The sequence below is a fragment of the Palaemon carinicauda genome, chromosome 22 (assembly GCF_036898095.1).
Source record: "Palaemon carinicauda isolate YSFRI2023 chromosome 22, ASM3689809v2, whole genome shotgun sequence".
Taxonomy (NCBI): Eukaryota; Metazoa; Arthropoda; class Malacostraca; order Decapoda; family Palaemonidae; genus Palaemon; species Palaemon carinicauda.
In genome coordinates this window covers 52,742,016-52,764,203 of record NC_090746.1, presented here as the reverse complement: position 1 = coordinate 52,764,203, position 22,188 = coordinate 52,742,016, and the positions used below count along the sequence as shown (strand labels likewise).

The 22,188-nt window shown below is 33.5% G+C and overlaps 1 protein-coding gene across 1 annotated transcript in view; it reads left to right on the top strand.

Moving 5' to 3' along the window:
* The window catches only part of LOC137615884 (calponin homology domain-containing protein DDB_G0272472-like), a 314,596-nt gene that overhangs the window by 141,403 nt on the left and 151,005 nt on the right, over window positions 1–22,188 (top strand). Inside the window, exon 8 of the mRNA XM_068345571.1 lies at window positions 13,976–14,023. Coding sequence (XP_068201672.1) covers window positions 13,976–14,023 — 48 coding nt within the window. The remainder of the gene's footprint in view (window positions 1–13,975; window positions 14,024–22,188) is intronic.

Genomic DNA, 22,188 nt, shown 5'->3' with positions numbered 1-22,188 from the left:
TCATTTTTCTTATTCTCATTTTTTAAAGGTTTTTGTGACCTTTGGTTTTCCAGATACTTGTGTTCCTTGCTTTGGTCTTGACCTACTCTAGTAAAAAGGTAGGGGAAAGTGTGAGGGTGTTTATATATATATATATATATATATATAGTATATATATATATATATATATATATCAGTATATACATATATATATATATATATATATATATATGTATATACTGTATATATATATATATATATATATATATATATTTATATATATATATATATATATATATATATTTATGCTTTTAATATACATAAATTTTGTATATGTTTTATGTATTGTATCATGTATATTGTGATTGTGCTCTATTATTATATATGTATATATATATATATATATATATGTGTGTGTGTGTGTGTGTGTGTGTATGTATGTTATCCGCATTGTATCATATATATTGTGCTATATTATTTAAAAGAGTATATATATATATATATACATATATATATATATATATATATATATATATATATATAAATTTATGTATATATATATATGTATATATATATATATATATATATATATATATATATATTGATGCTTTCCTATGATAATTATTTAGTTTCCATTTATTGGTTAAGTGTAATCGTATGTTTCTAAGAAGTTTTTTTAATGGAATATTTTCGCTTTTCATTTACAGAACCATACATTTTTCCTTAAATGTTTCTTTTTTTTTTTCTTTTCCAATGCTTTTTTTCTGCCTTAAAAAATAAAATAAAATCTGACGTCACTCCGTGACAATTACGTAATGAAAAATTGCTTGTTTTTAATTACCTGATTATAAGTTATTAGAAGTTGATAATGATTGGGAAGAAAAAGTGGTCTTGATTAAGATTTGATCGATTTACTAGTTTTTAATTGAACTCCTTTCATCTGTTGTTTTGGTATCTACGACATGTGGTTCAATATATAAGAAAAAAAATCAAATGGAAAATTTGCCTTGGTCGTTATTGCTTCACACACAGACACACACATACACACACATATATATATAGATATACATATGCATATATATATATATATATATATATATATAGATATACATATGCATATATACATATATATAGATATAGATATACATATATATATATATATATATATATATATATATATATACTATATATATATGTGTGTGTGTGTGTGTGTGTGTATTATATAAGTGTGAGAGAGAGAGAGAGAGAGAGAGAGAGAGAGAGAGAGAGAGAGATTTTTTCATGGTCTAAATGTTTGCCTGTACAATAGATATTGTTAATTTCTGCTTGTGATGAAAGCTGTCATGATTAATGTTCAGGTAACAGTAATTTTATTGTCTCTAGGTATTTTTTCTTCTCGTGGTTTTGCTGTAGTAAAGAGAAAGTAGTGGCGTAAGTGATATATAGAAAATAATTTACTTTTAACGTTGTATGAGGAATGAGGGAGGGCGAGAGAGATTTGTATTGTGGTTAACCAGTCACAAATTTTTTTTTCGTACAGATGTCTTTAAGGGTTTCTGAATTTCTTTCCATGTTCTACTTTACATATTTCTTCAGATATGTATTTTATGTCTGTTAATACATGTTTCCCTTTCATACAGTTATTTTCAATGTTCTAAAAATGATTTGGTCACTTGTCTTTTACTCAAATATAAAGTCATATCGCCTTCTTTGTCTTGTTACTTTTTCAATCTTTTCAATATGACATTCATATTCTGAAACAGGTTGAAAAACCAGATAACAGTAAGAGCGATCCACGTACTTTTTTTGAAATGTATAAATATTTCTTGTAAAATGATTTTGCGAAATATTAAAATTAAGTATTTGATGTCATCTCTCTCTCTCTCTCTCTCTCTCTCTCTCTCTCTCTCTCACACACACATATTACGTATAGTACATCCTTACAAAATTTGCTTTAATTGCAATATTGTTGTTTTGCATCAAATGCAAAGGACATACCCCTACACTCCCTCACTATACTAATAGAATAATCTGTTTATTAGGAACGCCATTAAATCCTCCATATCCTTCCCCCGCTCTCTTCACCCCCCTCTTCCTCAATATACATTCTTAATGAGGAAGAGGTTAGTAAGCAACACGAGACTAAGGCATGAACAAATAAGTCTCCTCACACTTATCTCAGATCCCCTGCTAACTTTCACTCAATTTCCTTTTTTTTTCCTGTCGTTTCCTTTTTCCTTTCTTTCCCTTTCCATTTTGTCTTCTTGCTCCGTCCCGGTTTCCCGTTCCTCTGCCTATCTGTCCAGCTGGCATGGCAAGAAAATGGAGAAAGTGGTAATTACTTGGGTCTCACGGCGGCTCACTTTCCTGTTGTCTCTTATTATTGATGATGTAATAAAGTGTAGAAAAGGAGGGAAGATGAGTAAGGAGGCAAATTGGTGATGGATACAGGAAGGTTTTGTACTTTCGTTGATAGGCTTGAGGGAATACCTGCTGTAAAATAATGGAAAATAAAAGAAGGAAAAATTATTATGTACTTTTAAAAAAAAATGGGGAAGGAGATTAGGCACAGAGAAAATTCTTTTAACAGTTAAATGGTATTAGTAATTTGGTTGTTTAAAGTTTAAACTGGCATTTTTTATAGGATTAGGAAATGGTTTCACCGTGGAAAAGGCTTAGTAAAGAAGCTAAAAAAGAACATTATCACCTGGTGACACTGAAAAGTGTTTGGGATGTTATGCATGGAAAAATGAAGCAAGTAATGGAATATGTGTATTATAACTCATTTTTTCCCTCAGAATATACAGGAAATATGTTGATTTATTTGATAGATATTTGTGGAAAACGTGTAGGAAAACATAATTTTTTCCATAAAAAATAACCAGAGGAAAACATTTATGAGAAATAACACTCCTAAAATAAACATACATTTGAACTATATATGTGATTTAAGAACATGTGTTGAAATGATGACACCAGGTTCAAAATGTATCAAAATGTTTTTTGCAGCATTAATCTAATTAGGACCCGTGACCTGACTTGAAAGGTTTTTGAGAAAAAACTGGTCAGAGAATTAAGATTTTGAAAGATATGTTGATATGGAGTAAAAATGACTGGATATTTCGTTTTGGTTTGAAAACATCGATTAGAAATGTTAGTGCACCATAAAGAATTCTGGTGCAAGGCAGACATTAACTGGAAATTAAACGTAAATTACACAAATTGTAAATGGTAAAATATGCATATGAAATATTAGTGCTAGGTAATACTTATCAGTGAATAAGTTGTGATATTCGTAATTTTCAGCCTTTTATATATATATATATATATATATATATAACAACAACAGATGCTTCCACTAGAGGACATAGGCATCAGGCATGTTCTTAGTCATGTCTGGGGTTTAGCCATTTTAATCACCACGCTGGCCACTGCGTATTGGTAATGATCTTCCACAGCAAATCAACCTAGTATGGGTGGGCCTGATGAATACAGCTTTGCTGATCATGGCGATACACAAACCCTTTCACTAGGTAAAGGTATCCTCCCTCAGAAAGGATATAAACTCATTTATACGTATATACTATATATATATATATATATATATGTGTGTGTGTGTGTGTGTGTATGTATGTATGCGCGTGTGTGTGTGTATGTGTTCAATATATATGTACACACACACACATATATATATATATATATATATATATATACATACATACATAAATTTATATGCATAAATTGAATTAATTTGCCTTTCAGTTTTACTTTAGAAATGCCTACATTCGTGTTCGTGCCATCAGGATCTTTGCAGCATCTCTTTTGGCCCTTAACAGCACCCACTTGTTAGCCTTTTGCTTCACTATAAAACTTTTACTGTAAAGGGCAACTGTGGGAGGCCTCTCCTCCACTTGCACCTTGGCGCTAAATGACCTCCCGACCCCGTTGCAAGGGTCACAAAGTCAAAATTCTTCAAATCCAATTAAATCCCATTTTTGAAACATATTGCACTTGTAAAGAAAATGAGAATGAAAACGTGGAAAAGACGAAACGCGATAAGAAATGTGAAATTGGGAAGGCGATGTTATCAAACAGACGAAGTGGTCAATTTGAGGTCGGATTTTGTCCGAAAATTTCACGGAACATTTACCAAGACAGGATTATGAGGTAAATGGTAAACGGCCACAAAGATAACGCCATAGATATAAAACTGGAAAAATGGAAATAGTAAGAATATTCTTCGGATAAAAATGTTGCGAACCAAGAAAGTTGAGAGAAATTTTATATTATTGTGACTGATCACTTATTTCAGAATCAGCTAATTGATTATTCTATTTGTTGAATGATATGTTTGAATGCAAATAGTAATGTATGTATTAAATAGTAAAATCATTATGAAAATCTCTACACCCCTTTATAAAATAATATTCTGAATAATATTTTCCAGATAAAGTTTCTTGCAATTTTTATTGAACCCCGCCCCCCGCCCCCCAAAAAAGAGATAATCTAAATCATATTCCTGTAATAATTTTCTTAAAACACTTGAACGTTTTAAGGTTTTCAATTATAAGGATGATAATATGAAATTATAAGGAATCATTGAACACAATAAGAAAATGAACAAAATATTTAGAAATAAAACGAACACCTCTGGATTTGAGTTATTTATAATGTTCAAAGAAGTTTGGGAAAATTTTGATTTTAAGAAAATGAATAGCTTAAGGGAAAGTTATATGGATTAATGAATTCTAAAGAAAATGAAAAAAAAAACTACATAAATGTAAAACTTGAAATCGTAAAAAGAAGTGGAGGAAAATAGAAAAAAAGAAAGCATATAAAAACATAGACATTTGTTGAAGGCTTTCTTTAGTAATTAGATAGAAGTCCAAGGCATTCCAACTAAACAAATAAAACGAGTAAATTTTAAGAGACAAAATCAAGATTTATATACTATACGAATAAATGTGAGCAGCTCTTTTAGTTATAATTAACTGGAATCATAGAGATTCTCATTAAGCACAAAGAAGAGAATAAAAGAAGTAATTATATAAAGGAAAGTGAACACCTCGTTTAAGGCGTTTAATTTTAATTAGCTGGAATACTTTGGCACTCTCACCAAACACAAACAATGCAATAAAACAAAGCAAACAAAACGATATGTAAAAAAGAAAACGTGAACACCTCGGAAGGTGATGAGAAAGTTTCTCTGAGATCCTCCGCGGTCGTTGTATCCAGTATCCACACACTGTGGATCCTGGATCGATCGGTCAGACGGTACACGAAATAGCGGAAGGGATTGGGCATGGGATTGGGGGTGGGGACCTGTTTGGCGGATTAAAGTCCTGGCGAGAATTTGTTCTTCAGTTATTAAGGGATATTAAGGAATTGTGTTTTCTTGTACTGTTAAATAGTTTTATTTTTGTTCTTTTTAGATTTGTCTTTTTGTGTGGGAGATTTTGTTTCAGGTTTCGTTTTTTCTTTTTGTTTCTTGGTGAAAATGTTTAATAACGGGTTTGATAAACCGGAGGAATTTGTTAAGGGATTAGTATATATAAAGGGATTATTTTTATTGTAGGGATTTTGACAGTTAAAATTTTTTTTCTTTTTTGTATAGTTGATAAATTTTTTCTTTAGAATGTCTATGAAGAGTTATTTGTTTCTTTGTCATGAATTTGCATTTTGACCAAAGTAGTCTAGTACTTTTTTCTGATTATTCATTACATATATATATATATATATATATATATATATATATATATATATATATATATATATGTGTGTGTGTGTGTGTTTTACCTAATTGTTTAGATTTCTGCTGTAGAGTCACCTCACTATTGTTGCTAAAGATTAAATAAGGATTATTTACAATTCCGGCCGTACTATATGATTTTGGAATTGAGATTCTACAACTTTGCATTATTCCATTACTTCATTTACCTTTACCTGTGATCCTATAATGACTTTTCTCATGGTGACCCTCATCAAGAAGCAAGATGGAATCCCGAATAACACTCATATATATGATCACTACTTTAGTAGCGTTGAAATCACCATTCATAATCGCAATACGCTTTAGTTGAAAGCTATTCCTTACATAAGTAGCCGTAAGTTGTATTTTGCCTGCCATAAGCCGTTGCCTCTATCTCAAAACACCTCTGGATTGTTCCCAGTTTCGACACTGCTTACCTTTTTACAGGGCAAGAAAGATAACCTTAACGGACAATCTTCTTTCATCTGTCTTGGGACTGACATAACATTAGAAATTCATGGCAAAGTTAATAGAATTAGTGAATTAGAAATAACAGTAAGGAAATATAGAGTAACATATATCTTTTCATGTAACATTTTAAGATTTTACTCTTTATAGATATATGTAATCTGTAATTATTTTAAAAGCATGAAAGTCATCTCCGTCGATTTCGAAATAGTGTTGATCCGGATGGCAGGGGTTCGCGATCAATTTTTGTTTGTAATTTTTACCATATGATATGATAACAATTACATGAAAACATCTGAATAATTATTTTGTGCTCAAGGGATTATCTTTCGCAAAGTTACTCTGATTTTGAGGATATTGAAATTGAAACTATTTGATAGTATCGCTGCTTCATTAACCTCTAAGTGATTAGATTTTTTTTCAAGTGTCTGAATACACAATTTACAGTATTGCTTTTATAAAATAAGTAATATGAATATATATAAGTATTTATTTACACATGGCAATTCACTTTCATAGAAAGAAACATGAAGTTTCAAAAACTACATTCCCTTGTCAGCGATCGCGTAATGCCGAGTTATTGATCATCCAATGTCAGTTGTTGTAGTGTAATTTGCTTATAGTTCTCTCTCTCTCTCTCTCTCTCTCTCTCTCTCTCTCTCTCATCGATCTATGGCATCACTTAAAATTTTACTAGTCATGGCATTTGTCCACACTAGTTAAGGTCACAATTTATATTTATTTTCATATTTTCGATTACGAATAATCTTGTCATTCAAATGCGGCCTTGGGTAGTTTTTTATTACCTGAATGTTTCGAGAAACTTGATAAAATATGAAATCGGTTAGGTGGACGAAGGACTCGTATTAACTTCCTCGCTACAATCTTTATATAGTAAATATAAAAATATGTTCTTATGTTTGTAAAGTGAACAGGTTCTTATTTTCTCATATTTTAGTGTACATAAATATATACATATATATATATATATATATATATATATATATATATACATATATATATACATATATATATATATATATATACATATGTATATATATATATATATATATATACATATGTATATATATATATATATGTATATATATATATATATATATATATATATATATATATATATACACTGTATATATGGGGTAGATTCGATTCCAGCCTAAGGGGGTAACCGACGTGTATCTGAGTGTTCATGTACTTAAACAGTATACACTGTATTTACTGGAAGTTATAACACTTACTTATATGATTTATATGCTTGTATGCTAACTGCCGAATCGCTGCTCTGTGGCATTTTAGTGGCTTTGTGTAAAAAACGTGTTTTAAAGAGGGAAAGGGTTTTATTTAGTTACACAGACTAAAGGGATATAACATTGATATATATATATATATATATATATATATATATATATATATATATATATATATATATATGCCGCTTGCTTTTGGTATCAGTTGTTATATGGTATGGATATATCCAGTGAAATTTATCCTTCCCTGTCCCTAGCAAAAAGATGAACATTTCAAGTCCTGTTCTAAGATTTGGAAAATGTGCAACATGGCCCTCATACCCTGAGTGGCTGGGGTTTGAACGCTAAAGTGATTCACCCATTTATCCAACCCTCAGTATAAGACGTATTTGCATTTGTGATGTAGATGATTAAATGAATAGGCCTTAATGATTACATCTGCAAAACAATGCCAAAATAGTTATACTTAACTGGGAATTGTTAGATTAGTCAACGTGAATGGTAATAAGTGTGCAGAATCTCTCTCTTTCTCTCTCTCTCTCTCTCTCTCTCTCTCTCTCTATATATATATATATATATATATATATGTGTGTGTGTGTGTGTGTGTGTGTGTGAGAGAGAGAGAGAGAGAGAGAGAGAGAGAGAGAGAGAGAGAGAGAGAGTACCTAGCTAATATTTTTACAATAACTTACTTTCGATGGAACAGAGTAGAAGAACTGTATAAGGATACTGGGTTCAGGGTTTGAGGTCAGTAAGCTCTTGGGGTCAGGCAGGTCAGAAGTTACGTCCTATTGGCATTTTCATATGTCTTGGGAACAGCTGATTCGTTCCGTTAGTACTTGATTTTACATTCTTATACTTGTTCTGATCCTGGTAGTTCTTGCCTCGGGTGCTGATTTTAAAATCCACACATATGCTATAAAAATGTTAAACGTATGATTATTATGCTTAGAGATACCATAGATATGGTCTAGCAGCAAACGCCTATATTTTATATAGATTCCTTATAGATATTTTTGGTCAAGATTGAGTTTTCTATCTGATAAAATCGTTTTTTGTTCCTAGATTTTATTTTTATTCAGAATATACTATCCTCTTCTACCAAAATTGTTTTAATTTTGTCCTTATGTCACAGTGTTCACTCTCTCTCTCTCTCTCTCTCTCTCTCTCTCTCTCTCTCTCTGAGTGTTTCGTTGTTTTCTAACTGTTGATATTTCTTCTATGATTATAATGTTTGATTTTTATTCATTTTTAAAACTATTATTATTATTCCTATTGTTGTTTTTATTAACATTAAGTTGAACTATAAACCTAGTTGGAAAAGGGCACTACTACATGCTCAAGTGCCTCGGTGAGTGAAAATCGCAGCATTGTAATTTCCCCATATTTTTTTTTTATACTTTATATATACGTTTGCGCCTCAACAGAAATAATTATGATTGATGTTACGTACAAAGGGATAGTCTCCTTAAGGACTAGATTAAAAAATATTTGAAAACTTCAAATTTTTAGATCTTGATTCTCAAATTTATCAATCATACTTATGAAACTCTCTCTCTCTCTCTCTCTCTCTCTCTCTCTCTCTCTCTCTCTCTCTCTCAACATATTCAAATCATTTTTTTTAAGTGTAGTATTATGTATTTAGTATATCAGTAATCGGTAATTGATAAGTTGTGGCAAATGGTCTAATCTTGCTATAATGCAATTTCAGTTGAAAGAAGATCACTCAGAGTGACTAGAATTATGGCAATTAATAGTTAGCTGATTGGTCACAGTAAGAATAGTTTCGAGGAATGGTTGATCAAGTTAAAAAAAAAAAGTTTGAAATAAATCATTGGTTTTTAATATTAGTTTTAATGAAGAGGGCCAAAAATAAATTTTGCTTGATTAGAATAACGGTGAAAATAAATATGGAATATTTTAAGACATGTTCAGAGTAAACAGCGGTGTTTTTAATATATTTATTTATACATACATACATAAATATTTATATATATATATATATATGTATATATATATATAAATATATATATATATATATATATATATATATATGCGTATATATTACAGGTTACTTTATATACTGTTATGCATGTATTTGTAAAAGCCTTTATAACCCCTTTATTGTTTTCTTGCTTCATACTTTTTGAACACTTTTATCAATACATTTTTTTTGTGTAACGTGATATTCAGTTGAATAATTCGGTAAATATTAACGATGAAAATTATTAAAGAAAAACATGAATTAGTATCCATGTTAAATATCATGCTGAGATAATAACCAAAGCTTACCTTAGGATCTTCTTGTTAGCAAAATAGAAAGTATCTTACCTCAAATAAGAAAGCACGTCATATACTTAGTTATGAAAGTTTTTTTTTTTTTTTTCATTAAGATTAACATATATTCAGTTTGTGTTGTTTCGAAGCTTGTACCTTTTAAGATGCATTTTATGATCAACACTTGAAGTAGTTTTCTTTCTGCCTCTCTATCAGTTTATCCCAACTATGTATGTATATATATATATATATATATATATATATATATATATATATATATATATATATATATACACACCCTAATTTTCAATGCACATATATATCTTTTCATCTATATGCTATCTTTCTCTCTATCTATCTATATATATGTAAGTTCGTATAGACAAGCACATTGAAGCGGACGTTACTGATAACATAATTAATTCACGCTTTGTCATTGTTGAACTGCGTTTTGAAAATACTTTTAGAACGTCTCGATTTTGTTTCGTACTCATCATTTTTAAAATGTTAGCTTTTGTATTGATATATGTATGTATATATATATATATATATATATATATATATATATATATATATATATATATATATATATATATATATATAATTACTACCTGCATACACACCAGGTATGTTATTAGAAGACCGAGCTTGCCTCATATGAATGACGCTTGCAATGTGCAGCCCGAAATTGCCACATAATAGACAAAATAGACAAGAAATGCCATGCTTACACTATATTTGCCATGCGGATAAAAATAGTTGTACGCAGACAGGAATTGTTTCACAGAGACAAGAATTGCCATACACATAGGAAGAACTACCACACATAGACATGAGTTGCCATACACAGGCAATAATTGTTCCTTGCAGAGCAGAATTACCATCCACAGACTAGAATTGCCATTCACAGACCAGAATTACCATCCACAGACTAGAATTACCATTCAAAGACTAGAATTACTATCCACATACCAGAATTTCCATCCACAGACCAGAATTGCCATCCACACACCAGAATTACCATACACAGACAAGAATTACCGTCCACAGACTAGAATTGTCACCACAGACCAGAATTACTATCCACAGACCAGAATTACCATCCGCAGACTAGAATTGCCATCCACAGACCAGAATTACTATCCACAGACCAGAATTACCATCTAAAGACTAGAATTGCCATCCAGAGATCACAATTGGCATCCACAGACCAGAATTGCAATACACAGACCAGAATTACCATCTACAGTCTGGAATTGCCATTCACAGACCAGAATTACTATCTACAGACCATACTTACCATCCACAGACAAGAATGGCCATCAACAGACCAGAATTACTATCCACAGACCAGAATTGCCATCCACACACCAGAATTACCATACACAGACCAGAATTACCGTCCACAGACTAGAATTGTCACCACAGACCAGAATTACTATCCGACTGACCAGAAATACCATCCACAGTCTAGAATTGCCATCCACAGACCAGAATTACCATCCACAGACCAGAATTACCATCCACAGGTCTAGAATTGCCATCCACAGACCAGAATTACTATCCACAGACCAGAATTACCATCCACAGACTAGAATTGCCATCCACAGACCAGAATTACTATCCACAGACCAGAATTACCATTCACAGACCAGAATTACTATCCACAGACCAGAAATACCATCCACAGTTTAGAATTGCCATACACAGACTAGAATTGCCATCAGAGATCCAATTTGCATCCACAGACCAGAATTACCATCTACAGACTGAATTTCTATCCACAGACCAGAATTACCATCTACAGACTAGAATTGCCATCAACAGACCAGAATTACTACTCCACAGACCAGAATTACCATCCACAGACTAGAATTACCATCAACAGACCAGAATTACTATCCACAGACCAGAATTACCATCTAAAGACTAGAATTGCCATTAACAGACCAGAATTACTATCCACAGACTAGAATTACTATCCACAGACCAGAATTACCATCTAAAGACTAGAATTACCATCCAACAGACCAGAATTACCATCCACAGACTAGAATTACTATCCACAGACCAGAATTACCATCTACAGACTGAATTTCTACACAGACCAGAATTACCATCTACAGACTAGAATTGCCATCAACAGACCAGAATTACTATCCACAGACCAGAATTACCATCCACAGACTAGAATTGCCATCAACAGACCAGAATTACCATCCACAGACTAGAATTGCCATCAACAGACCAGAATTACTATCCACAGACCAGAATTACCATCCAAAGACTAGAATTACCATCCAACAGACCAGAATTACCATCCACAGACTAGAATTACCATCCACAGACCAGAATTGCCATCACTATCCACAGACCAGAATTACTATCCACAGACCTGAATTGCCATCCACAGACCAGAATTACTATCCACAGACCAGAATTACCATCCAGAGACCAGAATTACTATCCACAGACCAGAATTACCATCCAGAGACCAGAATTACTATCCACAGACCAGAATTACCATCTACAGACTAGAATTGCTATCCACAGACCACAATTACATCCACAGACCAGAATTGCATCCATAGACCAGAATTACCATCCACAGACTGGAATTGCCATCACAGACCAGAATTACTATCCACAGACCAGAATTACCATCCACAGACTAGAATTGCCATCAACAGACCAGAATTACTATCCACAGACCAGAATTACTATCCACAGACCACAATTACTATCCACAGACCAGAATTACCATCCACAGACTAGAATTACCATCAACAGACCAGAATTACTATCCACAGACCAGAATTTCCATCCACAAACTAGAATTGCCATCAACAGACCAGAATTACTATCCACAGACCAGAATTACCATCTAAAGACTAGAATTACCATTAACAGACCAGAATTACCATCCACAGACTAGAATTACTATCCACAGACCAGAATTACCATCTAAAGACTAGAATTACCATTAACAGACCAGAATTACCATCCACAGACTAGAATTACTATCCACAGACCAGAATTACCATCTACAGACTGAATTTCTATTCACAGACCAGAATTACCATCTACAGACTAGAATTGCCATCAACAGACCAGAATTACTATCCACAGACCAGAATTACCATCTAAAGACTAGAATTGCCATCAACAGACCAGAATTACCATCCACAGACTAGAATTGCCATCAACAGACCAGAATTACTATCCACAGACCAGAATTACCATCTAAAGACTAGAATTACCATTAACAGACCAGAATTACCATCCACAGACTAGAATTACTATCCACAGACCAGAATTGCCATCACTATCTACAGACCAGAATTACTATCCACAGACCTGAATTGCCATCCATAGACTAGAATTGCAATCCAGAGACCAGAATTACTATCCACAGACCAGAATTACCATCCAGAGACCAGAATTACTATCCACAGACCAGAATTACCATCCAGAGACCAGAATTACTATCCACAGACCAGAATTACCATCCACAGACGAGAATTACTATCCACAGACCACAATTACTATCCACAGACCAGAATTGCCATCCATAGACCAGAAATACATCCACAGACCAAAATTACCATTCATTGACCAGAATTACCATCCACAGACCAGAATTACTATCCACAGACTAGAATAACCATCCACAGACCAGAATTACTATCCACAGACCAGAATTACCATCCACAGACCAGAATTACTATCCACAGACCAGAATTACCATCCACAGACGAGAATTACTATCCACAGACCACAATTACTATCCACAGACCAGAAATACATCCACAGACCAAAATTACCATTCACTGACCAGAATTACCATCCACAGACCAGAATTACTATCCACAGATTAAAATTACCATCCACAGACTAGAATTACTATCCACAGACTAGAATTGCCATCCACAGACCAAAATTACCATCCACAGCCCAGAAGTGCCATTCACAGACCAGTATTGCCATCCACAGATCAGAATTAGCAAAGACAGATCAGCGTTGCCTAATCAAAACTTGACATGCTATGTACAGATCAGGGGTGCAAAGAGAAATGGTAATTGAAATAGATTTAATGAAAAAGAATTGAAAGTATATATTATTACCTACCAATTTAGTTTGATTGATCATAATAATGACATAGCTGGTGAATCATTATCTCTCCTTTCAGCATTCTATGCTTTTGTTTCACCTGTTTTTTTTTCTTGTTCTTTTCCAGCAGAGAGAACTCAGTAATGATCGGAGCGAAGACGGCCGCAAACAATCGGTAAGTAACCATTACATTGGAGTGGCTTGTGTTAGTAATTCTGCCATTACTGTTATTTGTGTTAGTACCTATCCCATTCATTGTGATTTATGAGTGGATGTGTAACATTACAACAATTTTTGTTTATTACAGTGTATTCCCTTATTTAATGTGATTCTTTTACTCATGTACATTTTATTTCGTTGTGAGATGCAATACTTGCACACTTTTTTTTATGTGGGGCGGGAGAATGTTGGATAGGTCGATTTATATTTTTTATGTATGTATAGAGCGCAGTGCTACGTGTTGTAGGTTTATTAATTATTATGACGATGGAACAATTTTTTACAATAGGATTTTGATGTGCAAGTGAATTATAAAGTAGTTTGAAAATATGGTAAAGTAAATTTGAGGTAAAACACTGCTATTATGTATGTGTATGAACAATCAATTATAAGTGAATAAGAGTATATATATATATATATATATATATATATATATATATATATATATATATATATATATATATATATATATATATATATATATATATATATATATATATATATATATAATATATATACATATATATATATATATATATATATATATATATATATATAATATATATATATATATATATAGAGAGAGAGAGAGAGAGAGAGAGAGACTCATATGCAACATTGTTTGTTAGTTTGTTATTGTTTTTGGGTACGTTAACACAAACATGCATTTACAGGGATGACCTTTTACGTGTGAGTGCGCGCGCTATGGTTACACACGTACACACACACGAGCTAGCCCGCATCTTTCACACCAGAGCACATGTACATACGCTCGGAAATGCATAAATATGCACGCCCCTATGTGTGTGCACATAAATACGTACCCATGCACGTGAGCTTCCGTCTGAACACATGCGCATATACTCACCTCCTAACACATGCTTACAATTTCAGATACACATACACTCAAATACAGTCACACATACACATACCCACAATATAGGTTTGAAGAATTATAAGCAACCTCATGTTAGCAGTGTTTAAACAGGTTGTTCGGACTAGCCACTTTCCCCTGTGAGGAACGCACAAACTCACTCACACAGACACTCGCGCACACATTCTTGTCCCCATTTTCACCTTTTAGTCAACACCTGACCATTTCCAAGCACCGAATGTGAAACAAGTCTTTTAACCTGAAGAAAAGCTTCTCGAGACTTTTCAACGATTTGTGCAATGCGAGGAAAATGTCACTTTGAAAACAGATTTCTCGATTTCTCTTTATTCCTCATAATAGATTGACATCACTTGGCAGAGCTTTAGGACTTGTTTGAGAGAGAGAGAGAGAGAGAGAGAGAGAGAGAGAGAGAGAGAGAGAGAGAGAGAGAGATTAATGAGCCTTTGACTTTGATTGATAATCATTGGAATTTTAATAAGGGCAAATTCATCTTTGAATTATATAGGAAGATTAAGTACAGGGAGTGACAGCGATGGAATTTTCTGTAGAGGGTGAATATAATTGAAAATGTCAGTGTAACTGCTTCCAGGAGTTTTCATGAAATAGGAAATGACAATTAACGATGCGTTGCGTTTGTAATATACTGTACAAGATGTGGATGCCAATGATTTGAATGTCTATCCTTAAGATTCTTACAGAATGTTTAATTTCTGAAATATTAATTCTTTAAGAAACCTAAATGTCTTGTTTTTTAAGCATCGGTAAGTTCTAGTATTCTCTCTCTCTCTCTCTCTCTCTCTCTCTCTCTCTCTCTCTCTCTCTCTCTCTCTCTCTCTCTCTCTCTCTGAGGATTACATAGAAGCATCTATAAATGAATTTTATTTAGTTCACTAGATATAAAAGTTAGTCAGACTATATTCTCTCTCTCTCTCTCTCTCTCTCTCTCTCTCTCTCTCTCTCTCTCTCTCTCCTCTCTCTCTCTCTCTCTCTCTCTCTCTCTGAAATTGTTGATGGAGGTGCACGCCAAATTAATACTTTCTATGTGTAGTTCACCTTTCGTAATTGTTGGTGTCATCGACAGTAAACCAAAGCAAGTGACCTTAGATAAAGTCTAAGAAGTGATGTCAGTAATTCAAAATTTATCTAATCTAAAAACAAAATTATGAGTCGAGTGAATCATAAAAATTTTGTAATTATTTTTTCCCTTCAACTTTACCTTTTAATGCAAGGCAGAGGGTAACTTTGAAACCCCTCATTTATTATGCTCGAATTGAATTACTGTTAAATGATGCATATCAGTCTGTTCATGAATGATGATAAGAATTTCCTGTTGCCTTTCAAGATGCAACTTTACCAGGTTAGTTGGAGATTATAGTTTTCGTCAAATTGTTTTCGAAATTGCCGTCATTTAATTTATCGAGGGTTTTCTAAAAAGTGAAATTGTCTGAACTATATCTCATAAATAATGACATAATAGGATAATTCTTAGTTCTGGAGAAGGCAAAGTTGATAGACAGGACTTGGGGCATCGAGCGTCTGGCAGGGCAGCACTGAAGAGGCAGCAGGAGCAACCGGCAATTTCGTGCGATAATAACAACTGATTTGAATTCCCTTTTGGAGTGAAAGTCAAGTTCATGGCTGGGGTCCCCTCTAGGATCCCGGGGAATAGTAATTACCTTTAGTTTGAGTCTTTGAGAGAAAGAGAGAGGGTGAAAGATTGGTTATGGGCGGGGGGGGGGGGGGGGTGAGTAGCGAGTATGATGTAGAGGATACGTCTGATAATACAGTACGAGTTTTGTTGAAAGCTTAGCCCATGCTATATTACAATAGGCCTCTGAGCGTAGGTATTTGCAAGATGTTTTCCTTTCGTTTATCTTGTATCTTTGGGGTTACGAGGTATGGTTGTGGCAGTTAAATGGGTTAGGGAGGGCTTTGTTAGCCATTATAGGCCTTCTTTTAATAAAAAAAGAAATTTGGTACATAGCCCTTTCGGTTTGCCGGTTGACGGTTTGCAAATAAATTATCGATTCATTTACCCGCCTTAATGGTTTTACAAACTTTATAAAGTATATAGGATTTTTGCTATTCTTCTGTATTTTATGAATGTGAAAACAATTCTGCATAAGAGTTTAAGTTGTTATATCTATGGTTTATAGTCAATTTTGTTGTCTTGTAAGCATTAGACAGAATAGACTACATGTGTTCAGCCTTATATGGTCATATGAAAAACAGTTGCGTGAGGACTAACTTGACATTTGAGTCACGATAATTTTATTTTACTTGAATTTATTTGTGGACTTGAGTATTGAGTGCGTGCGTGCACATGCACACACACACACACACCCACACACACACACACACACACACATATATATATATATATATATATATATATATATATATATATATATATATATATTGTATATATATATATATATATCTATCTATCTATATCTATCTATCTATATATATGTATATATATATATATATATATATATATATATATATATATATAGTATTGCGTGTTGAATAATTCAGCAACTACTGTATAGTATGATCGTATCAGTAACCATTTCCAAGTATTCCCTCCGGAATCACCCGCACTTTTGGGAAACTACTTAAAGTTGAGTACATACGTGCAATAGTTGTCTAGTGATTTTATCGAGTAAAAGTGCGTAGAAAGACTACCAGTCTCCGTAGAAACATGGGAAGGGAACGTGTTACCTCATGGTTACCTCCCGTCTCAGGTGTCACCCCACGCCTCATTATCCGCGACCCAGTGCCGCTGACCATGGTGTTTAAAGTTGAACGGAAGCACCAGATGTAGCAATTACTTGCACCCGCTGGTGTTTTCAAATGCCAAATGTGTGTGTGCGTGTGTGTGTGCCATTTTGGTGAGGGGTCTCTTAACCGACGTTTTCTTAATTCGATTTTTTTTTTTTTTATGTTCTTTGAATGATGCTCCCTATGGAGATGTATTTGTTTATGATGTTCAGCTTTCGTAAATAGAACTTGGGCATTTCATACGTAATTCTTTTGGATTTTTCTTATTACTTTGTTATTATTCTAGGAATGACGTGGATTTAGATACGGAGAGAGAGAGAATGTTTGTATTGGAAACTAGAATTCGGTTCACGGATTACTACTATATATACCAATATATATGGCTATATTTTTAAACTTCAGGTCTTTTAATGCATGTATATATGCATGCACTTACATAAAAGCATTCATTCTTACATTAAGGTATGCATTCATTCATTTGTACAGCTTTCGTTGACATACATGTATAATGGTAGATACTTGATGGTCGGACACTTGATGGTCGATATATGTATGAGAGAGAGAGAGAGAGAGAGAGAGAGAGAGAGAGAGAGAGAGAGAGAGAGAGAGAGATTAGCTAGCCAGAAAGACGTTATGCGTGGCTGGTTAAGACCATTGTTATGCAAATAACACTTTCTTTCTCTGGAGTATTTGACTGAAGAGGAAGGAATTTTACATCTGAAGCTGAGAAATGGGGAGGTCTCCTACGGAAGACTTAACCATACATCCCCCATACTTTCTTACTCTTTCCGCATCTTCCTCATTTACTTATCGTTACCATCTCCCCTTCCTTATTCTTTCGTTTCCTCGCAATACATGCCCACATATAGTCTCCTACAGTTGGGTTGATGTTTTAACTTTTTGTGTCATATTTTATTCAGAATTTTTATTTTATTACCCCGAAGTGTATGTGAAAGGTTAGAATTTCCGCTTGATAAGGTTCTGTGTTTTTGTAAAAGAGGTACTTTGAATAATGAACTTGAAGATGAATGTGAGACCGGTTATTGTCTGTTATATTTCTAAAGTTTGTTACTACTTAGTACAAAAAGAGAGAGAAAAATTCTTAACTTTATCTTTTGCCATTTGTCTTTATGTTTATTGATAGATTTAAATGTTGTGTCCAAGACATTTTAGTTTCGCATATTTTTGAGTAGCTTAGTATTCCAGTATTGATAGTGAAGTCAAAAGAAAAGCTACAAATAACTGGAGAGAATATTTAGACAAGAGCAGATGAAGTGGCTATGGTGTAAAAATCGCTCATAGAAATATTAATGAAATTTCTACGGGGGAAAAGAAGAAACATATACCAATGAAAAGAGAGATGTATCAGTTATCAGAAGAGAAAATGAAGAAAGATGACGTTGGATGAGGTCATGAATAGGAGATATGAAGAGAATAATTTGACTGATATACCTGAAGCTTAGAAAGACCTTGATGTTCCCATGAATGGATTCAGTGTGTTTGAAGTCTTAAGTTATCAATAAAAAATTCTCAAGAGGTGGAAAGCCCTTGGATACGATGGAATAACTGCTGAGATGATATTGGCCGAAATTTAAGTGACTTCCAGAATACTTTTAAGAGTATTTTGTAGAATGTGACGTGAAGAGGCGAAACTTGATGAATGGGAGCTAGGAGTGTTGGGAAAAAAAAAAAAAAGATCCAACGGATTGCAATAATTACAGAGGCATCACACTCACGTCAGGTGTCATGTGTATGTGTGTGTATATATATATATATATATATATATATATATATATATTATATATATATATATATATATATATATGTATCTATGTATAGTATGCTAATTATAAAGAGACTTGAGAGAAAGATTGATGAAAAGCTGAGAGATGAACAAGTAGGATTTTGAACGTGTAGAAGTTGTACTGACCAAATTTTCATTTTAAGACGTACAGAAATGTGTAGAATATAGAAATCCACTTTTGATGGCATTTGTTGACTATGAAAAAGCCTTTGATACTGTGCACCGGCCAATTTTATGGCGAGTCCTAGCAAAAAAAAGGTGACCTGACGTATTGCAATAATCACAGAGGCATAACACTTACGTCAGTTGTTATGAAAATATATAGTATGCTTATTCTAAAGAGACTGGAGAGAAAAGCTGAGAGATGAACAGGCAGGATTTAGAAAACGTAGAAGTTGCACTGACCAAATTTTCATTTTGAGACATGTTGTACAGCAATGCTTAGAATATAGAAATCCCCTTTTGATGGCATTTGTGGACTATAAAAAAAGCCTTTGATAGTGTGTACCGACATATTTTGTGGAGAGTCCTGCGTTATTATGGAATTCCTCTTAAATGTGTAAATTGATAAAGTTTGTTCATGAGCATAGCAATTGCAAAGTTCATGTATGTGCAGTCGTATTAAATGAATTTCCAGTGAACAGCGGAGAATTCCAAGGGAATGTGTTGTCGGCTATGTTGTTCATCTTCGTCCTGGATTTTGTAAAGCATAGAACACTTGGGGATGGCGGAGAAAGATTGGACTGGATTTGCAATAGGAAATTAGCTGACCTAGTGTATGCTGATGATTCTGCCCTTATTAGCAAAACGCCTCAGGATTTGCAATGCTTGCTTACTAGAATGCATGAAATATCACATGATGTTGGACTCAAGATGGGAACGAAATATGCAATGGAAGCTGAAATATAATTGGAAGGAGGAAGGACTAATGAGGTAGAATCATTTAAATATTTAGGAATTATGAGTTCTAATACAAGGTTTTTAGAATTAGAGTTTAATGAAGGATTGAAAAAAGGCAAATCAGGTAAATTAGGTAAAATTTGGAAATCAAATCGCCTGAAATTGCATATAAAAAGTCAGGCAATATATCAGTTGAGTGATATCGATGTTACTGAATGGACATGAGTCGTGGTATGACAGTGAAGCAATAGCCAACAGATTTTGTAGACTTGAGTTGAATGGCAGGACTTAGAAATGAAACTATTAGAGATTACCCGAGTGCCATACGTGGATGAGGTCATGATGACGGGTAGATGGAGATGGTTTGGGCAAGCTCTTCGCACTCCCCAAGAGAGACATGTTCACCAAACTTTTAACTGGGCTCCGCAAGGCAATAGAAACGTTAGAAGACCAAGGCCTACATGACTGAGGACTATGAGGCGTGAAGTGGGAGATGATGAATGGAGAAATATTGATTTTAAAGCTCAAGATAGAGACGACTGGCGAAATCTAACCGAGGCCTCTTGAGTCAATAGGCGTAGGAGGAGCTTACAATGATGATTTAGACAGGAGATTTGTGTGCATATTATCAATGATGATTATATTTTGTAGTTTGAGAAAGGAGCATTTCTGTTCAATACAGGCAACTGTGTTGCAGAATGCCTGTCTACTCCTGAAATATTAAGTTACAGAAAAAAAGGTTAATATGGTTTTTCAATATTTTTCTGTAAATGTAGCAATTCAGATTTTGGCTAGTTCTTCACACGATTTGTTCATACTGTATAATAATAATAATAATAATAATTATTATTATTATTATTATTATTATTATTATTGTTGTTGTTGTTGTTGTTTATATTGTTATTGTTATTAGACAAGCCACAAACCTAGTTGGAAAAGCAAGGTGTTCCAACAGGGAAAGCAGTACGGACCGGAAATAGGGAAATAACAGATAAGCTATGTTCGAGAAATAATACAAAAATTACTTAAGAATAATTTAAGTTCAGTAACAATGTTAAACAAGATCAGTTATATATAAACTATGAAGCGAGACTAAGTCAACTTGTTCAACAGAAAAGCATTTACAATAAGTTTGAACTTCTGAAGTTCCGCAGTTTCAACAGGCATATTAGGAAGGGCATTTCACAATCTGGTTATAGCTGGAATAAAGCTTCTGGAATACTATGTAACATTGAATCGTATGAAAGAGAAGGTAACACGTATGATTAAATGCATACCGAGTACTACGGACAGGATACAGTCTGGGAAGATGTGAATGCAAAGGGCGGTTAGAATTGAGGAAATTCTGAAGCAACACTCACATAGAGCTAACTGAACGACGGTACCAGAGATTAATATCTAGACCAGAAATTTGGAATCTAAAAGGTATTGTTCAACAAATTAAGAGGAGAGTCAACAGCTGAGGACTAACCAGATAACACTACTCAAAATATAGTAGAATGAAAGAATTGAAATATTTCCTTATCATAATAGATTGCTCATAAAAAAGCTTAGGAAGTATTATCGACATAGCATTTTTTGTACAATTAAGGAAGAAACAGACCGAATGTATATCTTAAAAGTAAATTTGCAGTCAAGAATCGCACTAGAATTTTAGGCTTTGAGAGTACCTTTGGCCAATTCAAACGATGTGTGACGTAGAAAGAAGTGGAGATATCCTGTGGAGTGTAATGGCATC